Here is an 8,482-nt window from a genome sequence, read left to right as displayed (position 1 = left end):
TCCCGCGTGTGCTCTGCCCGCAGGCAGGTCTGCAGCCGCCCCGCAGGATGGACATCAGGCCGAACCACACCATCTACATCAACAACATCAATGACAAGATCAAGAAAGAAGGTATCGGTGCCTGTGACTCGCCTTTAGAAAGCGGAACGCTGTCGCATCGGGCTGGCTTCCGCGCCCGGCCGCACGCTCTCACACCGCGCTCGGCATGTGGGCAGTGCCGTGGCTTCGGGGGGGCTCCCGGGGCGCTCTGGCGTGTGCCGTGCGGGGTGGTGGTCGTGAAGCGAGCGCTCGGCAAAGGGCTGCTTGTAAGGAAGTAGCAGCTAGAGTCGACAGACGCAGCGCGAGGTTGAAGTCTCTTTGTAAGCCGGGGCCCGTGTTTCTCGGGAAGCTTCTGGTTGCCTCGCTACTGTAGCTAATTGCGTACGTTAGGTTCGCTTGTCGGTGGATAACTGTGACGACAGCAGTAATCGGCATATCCGATGCCGAGAGGCGCGTTGGTACACGGTTCGGCGGTCAGCAGCCGCCTCTCACTGAAACGGGGGAGCATCTGTGTGCTCCTCTTTTTGCTTTAGCGCCGTGCGAAAGCGGCGAGCGTGGCACGAGCCAGCCATTGCATCACCGTGTTAGAGACGCCGCCTCGCAGTCACCGCAGCCCTCTCTAGCGAGAGGCGGCTTGGTGCTGAGGAATTTTAGCTCCTCGCAGTGTGCTAAAAAAAAAAAACCCAACAAAAACCCCTCTCTTGCCCTTATCTGGCTGTGTATTCAATGTCTGCGTAGAACCACCCGCTTAACACTCGGGCTTAGCTTGTGACCTAAAGTGATCAAGGTAATTTATTTGTTATTGTTTGTGAACTGAGTGGCTGGGTCAGACTAGCACTACTTAAATGTTTCTTCAGGGTGCTCCAGAGAGAGATCTGAAAGTGGAAACAGCTTTGCTGAGAAATTATTTAACTTGTCAAGATGGTTCTACTGAATAAATTTGACTTGGGGCTTGCTTTGTAGCATGTTAAGTGCCCTATAAACTAGTAAGTCTCCATTATGAAATTGCGTGGTTACAATTTTTAAATGTAGGATTTCATATTACCTGTAAAGCTTGCAAATGTGATTTATTTTTTTTAATACAGTCTTTGAAGTTATTTTTAAGGAAATGTTTTGATAAGAAAACTTTTTTTAAAAAAATATATTGCTGCGGTTGGTCAAGAGCAGCTGGGGAAGGTGACAGTGGGCCGGTATTACCAAGTCTCAACAGCAATAAACAAGAGGCAGTGAATAATCACGCGATACAGAGGATTTATTTAGCTTGGTTGGATAAGATTAAAGTTTAATTTGGCGTGTAGTCAGGTGATTTTAAATAATGAAAATAAATCCATTGCAGTTGTAAGGTACAGTGTGATCGTACAAAAACATATTTGGATCCAGAATACGAAAAAATATTTCATGTCCGTGAGAGAATTGGTTAAACAGTTACAAACAGAATTTCCAAATTTAATTAGCCTTTAAGTAGGTACTAGTTTGCCGTGTTCTTGTTTTAAGTCATACCTCTTTACTATTGCGTGTTACAGTGTGGTTTTCTGATCAGTCTTTGATGGCTTTTGTACATCACACTTGAATGTGTGAGGGAGTGCGTGTGTATATATGTATACGAAGAAACATATATACGTATCCTTGTGTAACGTTTACTCTCTTAGAATGGTAGAACGGCTGGCGGTACAACTTTTTCACTAGCTGGATACTTGAGGTGTGAAACCAAGCGTTAAACACCAACTTACAAAAACTGGGCAAATAAACTTGTACTCGCGCAACGGTTTTGACTAAACCCGTGTAACGTATCACTGTGTGAGCTAAAGCTGGCAAAAAATATTGTCCCTGAAGGACAGCAGACTTGTAGAATTGGACGTTTGCATGTAACCTGCTATAATCTATTTTTTCGTGTGGCCAACAGAGCTGAAGAGGTCCTTGTATGCATTATTCTCACAGTTTGGTCATGTGGTCGACATTGTGGCTTTAAAGACTATGAAGATGAGAGGACAGGCTTTTGTTATATTTAAAGAACTTGGATCATCTACCAATGCTTTGAGACAACTACAAGGCTTTCCATTTTATGGGAAACCAATGGTAAGTTATTTTGTTAGCTTTCTAAATTAAAAAAAAGTTGCCACGGTATGATAGAGTGTTTTGGTACTTGCACCTTGTGAACTAACTATCACGTGTACTTGTAATTGTAGTGTTACTCAATCACCTCACGTCCTGATGAATACATGTATTTATGCAAGCTAGAGGGATGCCGGCGAGGCTGTCGTTAAAACACACACAGAGGTTGAACTTAGCATTTAGGTTTCCTAAGTGATGGCTTTATGTTTTTATATGCTGGATTAAAGTTTTTAAGATCTTAAATACTTCCATTTTACTCATCACGTCTTCTATTGAACCAATTAAATTCATTCTGTAAATTAACTGAAAGCACCTCATTTCAGTAACATTATCTAGAGTCACCTGAATTACTATTGTATTTGTAATGAATAGCTGGCATATGATGCTTCCTTTTTGAGGTAGCAGTGAGTAGGGTGAAGATCTCTGCAGTTTTACTTTCCAGAAATCAACAGATGCAACCCGTGATTTATTTTTTAAATCGGTAGCTAGTTCTGCTTGTGCGCGCGTCTGATCACCAAGCCAAATAACTGAATTTCAGTATAACTTCAGTGAAGCAAATACACTGCTGGTTGATAGAACGTGATTTAATAATGTGCGGAATAGCACAACAATTGACACGTCGTTGCCTGCTTGGATAATGAGGCATCCCTGAATTTTGCACCTATTCGTGAGGTGTAACAATACATGCAAATGGCGCACTTGGCTTCAGTGATGGATGGATATATTAATACTGGCTTTCAGCTCACGGCTCTGAGCGTTAAGGAGAGCACAGACAGTTGTGTTGCTGAGCCATGAGCTTTTTTCATTAACACTTTCAGATTCTCTGATGAAATCATTAACAAGGAACTGTGCAAGCTCAGTTCTGTCGTTCACCCTTAGAGAGTTTTGTGCTCAGTAAAACTCAACAGGAAATAAAAAGATTAAGGCTTCATAAGCTCTCGGGTGTACTTCCCTCTTTGAATATTGCCTGCAGCATGCATACTCTCTCTAAGCACTAAACAAAAGCATTTAAAAAAAAAACCCTTTAACTGCTGTGTAATTCTGTGTTGAGGTAGTTTCTGATAGTAAAAGCGATAGGATTGTGGGCATATATAATGTTGCACACCTGCATACTCATAGCTGAATCTGCTCACCCCCCGGCTAGTGCATCGGGCAGCCTGTGTCAGAAAACCAGCACTGTTGTGCTGCTGACACGATTCATGCGATCCGGTTTGGATTGGGGCAGGTATTTGCCTTTCTATTTAAGAAGTCTGAGTTTCGCTGAACTCAATTTTCTGCAGAGATCCGAGAAACCACTGTAAAACTGTAACTCCCCTTAAAATGGGGTTAAAAAAATCCTCTCAGGTTTTTTAATAGGAGCTAGTGCCCGTTTTGTCAAATGTCCTTGTATTGCTTTGTACATCTGTTACCTTGACAGATGTTAAAAAGATGCAGTTATATGAACAGAGTTCCGATTTCAATGAGTTAAATTTAGTAATTTCCATCTTTGGTGTTTTTTAGAGTTCCATAGTTGTGTTCAGAATTAATGATGAGGATTAGACGCTCTGTAAGCATACCTACAGTTTATAACAATATTTTTAATATCAAGTTCCTGCAAAAAATGTGTAAATGCACAGTAGAACACAGTTAATGAAAGTGATGCACAATGTTCAGTATTATTAACTGCAAAATGTACTGATTTTTTTCCTTTTAAAAAGCGTATTCAGTATGCAAAAACAGACTCTGATATCATCTCTAAAATGCGTGGTACTTTTGCTGATAAGGAAAAAAGGAAGGAAAAGAAGAAGGCCAAATCTCTGGAGCAGTCAGCAAATGCAGCAAATAAAAAGGTTATCCAGGTAAGCTGCTTCTCTGTTTTAAAAAGGAAAAACAAATGCATACAAAAGCTATTTTAAGTTATTTTATTAGGATTAGGTATTGTCTTTTGGAAGTTCTCAATTCCCTGAGTTGTGGTCTATTGATATCAGTGCTCTTGAGTACTCACTAGTACCCACTAGAAGTTGAAGGCTGATTACATAGTCCTTCCTGTTCCTTTTTTTTCCCCCCCCTCCTTTCCTATTACCAGATGAAAACCAGCATGTAGGGCAAAGGTACAATAAACCAAAGTAGAATCTAACCACTTCTTAAAAAAGAAAAAAAGGAGGGGGTATGTGCTTATCTTTAATGCCAGCTTCAAGTGCTCAACCAGCTTTTCCCTTTGGCGTTTTAATGCCCTACTTGCTCTGTAAGCACTGAAGAATGGTAAATGGGAACAAGATAATTCATTTACAGGTAGGTGAAGAGGAGTTGGCTTGGAATATATCTCCACTAAGGGTTGGCCTGGCCTAATCTAACGACACTTAGTAATTTATGTGCTGAAGTACAGCAGGAAACATCAAGGCACAGAGTTTGAATGTTGTGTTACTTAACTACGCTTCCTGCTAAGGCACAGATTGGTATCAAGGAGAGATAAGAGTGTTCATAGAAAGCAACATTTCCTAGGTAGAATATTCAGATTTCTCAGGATTTATTAAAAAAATCAATCGTTATATACAGATCTCTTAGGAAGAAATAATTGCTACTAGCTATAATGGTAATAGCTTTAGTTATCCTTGCTAAACTGGAGTCCTTGGTGGAAACACCTATTTTTCTCCTATTAGGTGTGTCCTGCCTAGGCCTTCATTTTCAAAACTACTTCCTTCCTGTCTATTAAACCAAATTTTATAATGTGGAGAAGTAGTGATTTGCAGTATCTGCTGACTCAGCCATTAGTCAGATCAGATCTTACTGATGTTTTTGCTTTGATTGCCTGGTTTTGGAGTTCAGCGAAATTCACATGCTTTATGTTTCCCTTCGGGAGGTATCTCATAAGCAACAAGTGTTCCTTGGATTGTAGCGTAAAGAAACCTTAACATACTTCTTGAGTTGTGCAGAAACATGGTGATGCGTGCTTATATATTTCTAACAGAACACCATTGTAAAAGTATTTTGTACTTATTTAATAGGGAGCAACACAAAATTCAGCCAATGCCCCAGGGACTGCAGCACAGAATCAGCAGGTAATGCTTTTTTTTTTGTGACTGAAAGCACTAATGTTTAAAATTATTCTCGATGAATAATAGTTTGTTACACATGGAAACTTGAGGATATATTTTACAGCTTCCTTCTTGTTCTGTGAGACATTTGTCTAACAGCCAAGTCACAGTAAACAAAAGAAATCCCACTTTTACTGTATCTGGTTGACATGAAATGAAAATCTGCAGTTTCTCATTATTACACAGAAAACTGCACTATTAACAAATCCTACTTGATTCTTAAATTTGGACTGTGCTTAGTATCAGTTGAAGGATTCTTAATTTTTTTTCATTGTTAATAAGTTCCCTTTAACTTATTTTGTTCTAGTAGTAGAAAAGGAGAAGGAAGACTACGCAGGGTGCCAGAATATCAGCCTAAAAGCTTCCTTTCTCTCCCCCAAAGGAGTTTGGGGGTCCTCTGCTCACTTTTTCTTTTTTCTCATAAGTGTCTTATTTTCCAAAGGGTTGTGTGGAGATGTAGCAACAACTCCCTACGCTTCACTCATCTTGTCTGCTCAGTGGCCTACTAAATGATTCGTGTGCGTTAGAAGTGGGGAGGTACTAAAGAGCCCAGATTTGCAGGAAGGCAAATACTACAGAAGACTCTCTTTGCCTGCCCTGCGTCTCTTTCCTGAGTACTACCATTGAGGATTGCTTACGTAATCCGCAGGGGAAGATGTCTTGCTCCCAGTCTGGGTTTCCTTTCGGGTGTCATTTGTAACAAGGCACAATATGTGTATGTCAGTTTGCATCAAAGCACAACACTGAATATTTAGGTATTTTTCTTTGAACTTCAGAAGTTTATTTTCTAATGGCGCTGCCTGGAATATTTCCATCAGCTGAAGGAAATTGTTCTGCTGAGGCGTTACCTTACTTGGCACCATTATTAGGACGTTTGAAGTTGTGGTGTCCAGTTTCTTTTTATTTTTGTAGTCTCCTTGATGACTTAGGGAGATTCCAGCCTTTCAGTCCAGTGTCAGCAAATGGACTACTCAGCCTTGTGTCTGGTGGGTTGCTACAAATTCATATTAGCAGGCAAATCTGCTAAAGACTCTAAAGCTTTAAATCTAATGGGTTTTCTAATTAGTAAGTTTGAAAAGAGCACTGTAGTAAAACCACGTGGGTTTTGTGGGTTTCAGTTGCCCAAAGATATTCAGTATTTCAGTGCTACTGCAGGTGAACAGAGTATTTATCTTGGCCTCCCACTGCTCTTCTGGAAGGATGCGAGTCTTTCACAGGTTCTTCTGCTGCCACACAGGTGTCTCGGACAGCACTACAGCCAGTACTTAGGCACCTGGGTCCCACCCCTGGCAGTGCTGAGAGTACTGCAGTATCAGCTGTTGAGTTGTCGAGCTTAAATATGACATCTAAGACAACATGTTACTGTGATGTTTGTGGAAATAAGAGCCTCTCCAAATTAATACATCCTTGTAAAAGAACCAAGGGGCTCTGCATATTGCATGAAGGCATACTGAAGTCCAGCTAGCAGTGTTATGAGCAAAACCAAGGATATGTGAGTCTCGGTTCAAATAATCGTGCAGACAGATGCAGAGGAACAGATAGCTGTGTATCATCTTCTGAGCTTTGATCTTCTGTTGTTGCAGGTGCCTGATAACCCACCAAACTATATCCTTTTCCTTAATAACTTGCCTGAGGAAACGAATGAGATGATGCTGTCCATGTTATTCAATCAGTAAGTTTTGAATAGAAAGGACTTCTCCTTTGAATTTTTGTTACCTGTATGCTTTTTCTCAGCTGGCAAGCTGACTTTTTAGAAATAAGAGTTTCTTCTGAAGGTATTTCAGTTCTTTGTCTTACTGCCAAGATTACAGATGTCAGTTCCGATGACTTGATGCAGAAAGCAAATCTGAATTTTTTCATAGCTGGTTTTGATTGTGTAAGTTATCTGCTATCAATCTGCACCAGATTTAAGCTGGTGACTGTAATATTAAAGACTTTACAACAGCAGAAGCAGTTTTAAAACAAGCGTTAAGTTGCTTCCGTATGTGCACAAGACTGGTTAAATTGCTTCCATGTAATGATCTGTTGTGGTTTAACCTCAGTCGGCAACTAAGCACCACGCAGCCGCTCGCTCACTCCCCCCCACCCGGTGGGATGGGGGAGAGAATTGGAAAAGCACAAGTGAGAAAAACTCGTGGGTTGAGATAAAAGCAGTTTAATAATTGAAATAAAATGATAATGATAATAATAATATGATGATAATAATAATAATACACAAAGCAAGTGATGCACAGTGCAATTGCTCACCACCCACCGACCGATGCCCAGCCAGTCCCCGAGCAGCGGCCCCCCCCGGCCAGCTTTCCCCAGTTTATGTACTGAGCATGACGTCCCATGGTATGGAATGTCCCTTTGGCCAGTTTGGCTGTGCCCCCTCCCAGCTTCTTGTGCACCTGCAGCCTTCTCAGTCGGTAGAGCATGGAAAACTAGAAAGTCCTTGGCCAGTGTAAGCACTACCTAGCAACAACTAGAACATCGGTGCCTTATCAATTTTGTTCCCATCCTAAATCCAAAACACAGCACTGTACCAGCTACTAGGAAGGAAATTAACTCTATCCTTGCCGAAACCAGGACATGATCCTTAATTGAGGCATGGTTCTAAGGACTGGACGTGTAAAACCCTTCAAATTAAATCTTTTGTTAGTAGTAACTATTATACTAGTAGATGCTTATGATAAGGTCTTACGGCTACTGAAGAGAGATGTATTATCAAACTAGGAAATATTATCTGACTCTTCCACCTTATTTTAAAGGTTTCCTGGATTCAAAGAAGTACGCTTAGTGCCTGGCCGCCATGACATTGCATTTGTGGAGTTTGAAAATGAGAATCAAGCAGGAGCTGCTCGAGATGCTCTCCAAGGATTCAAGATTACTCCATCTCATGCCATGAAAATCACTTATGCAAAGAAATAACCGGATGCTCCTATAAAGGACTTCTGTGGATAGTTGTTTTTTTGATATGACGATACTTTGATCCACTAGCATGTTTGCTGTTCTCTGCAGAAAACTTAAGACTTGTGTAAAATTGCCACAACGGCCAGGACAGATGTAGGATTTCCACGGATCTACTGGATAGTAAATGTGTTGAAATACTAATTTTTATAAAATAAATTCAGTTTATGCTGTTTTCAAGCCATGTTTTTCCTCGAATCTGTCTTATTATTGATCTGTTAGGCTTGCAGGGGCTTACTCAGTATATTGGTTTAGCTACTTTTAAGGTGACACTCATTTCTCAGAAGTGAGTGCTGGAAACATGG

At 40.9% G+C, this 8,482-nt stretch overlaps 1 protein-coding gene across 4 annotated transcripts; it reads left to right on the top strand.

Annotated features, from left to right (window-relative positions):
* Positions 1-9: 9 nt before the first annotated feature.
* On the top strand, positions 10-8,360 carry SNRPB2 (small nuclear ribonucleoprotein polypeptide B). 4 transcript variants are annotated; one of them, XM_009324532.1, is made up of 7 exons: positions 35-111; positions 1,689-1,738; positions 1,978-2,115; positions 3,849-3,989; positions 5,136-5,189; positions 6,809-6,897; positions 7,979-8,360. In XM_009324532.1, the coding sequence occupies exons 3-7, from the start codon at positions 2,014-2,016 to the stop codon at positions 8,136-8,138; spliced, it is 546 nt and encodes a 181-aa protein (XP_009322807.1). In that variant the 5' UTR covers positions 35-111; positions 1,689-1,738; positions 1,978-2,013; the 3' UTR covers positions 8,139-8,360. The 4 variants fall into 4 exon arrangements, with proteins under 4 accessions (XP_009322804.1, XP_009322805.1, XP_009322807.1 ...); XM_009324531.1 differs by having other exon boundaries at positions 36-111; positions 1,943-2,115; XM_009324529.1 differs by lacking the exon at positions 1,689-1,738 and having other exon boundaries at positions 10-111; positions 1,943-2,115.
* Positions 8,361-8,482: the final 122 nt, after the last annotated feature.

The sequence above is a fragment of the Pygoscelis adeliae genome, unplaced genomic scaffold (assembly GCF_000699105.1).
Source record: "Pygoscelis adeliae isolate BGI_AS28 unplaced genomic scaffold, ASM69910v1 Scaffold1255, whole genome shotgun sequence".
NCBI classification, from domain to species: domain Eukaryota; kingdom Metazoa; phylum Chordata; class Aves; order Sphenisciformes; family Spheniscidae; genus Pygoscelis; species Pygoscelis adeliae.
The sequence above is the reverse complement of the archived record's forward strand: the minus strand, read 5'-3'. Positions and strand labels throughout refer to the sequence as shown.

Coding starts and splice junctions, on each gene's coding strand:
- SNRPB2 (XM_009324529.1), top strand. CDS start 48: ATGGACATCAGGCCGAACCACACCATCTACATCAACAACATCAATGAC. Junction 2,116..3,848: donor CATTTTATGGGAAACCAATG/GTAAGTTATTTT, acceptor CCTTTTAAAAAG/CGTATTCAGTATGCAAAAAC. Junction 6,898..7,978: donor CTGTCCATGTTATTCAATCA/GTAAGTTTTGAA, acceptor CTTATTTTAAAG/GTTTCCTGGATTCAAAGAAG.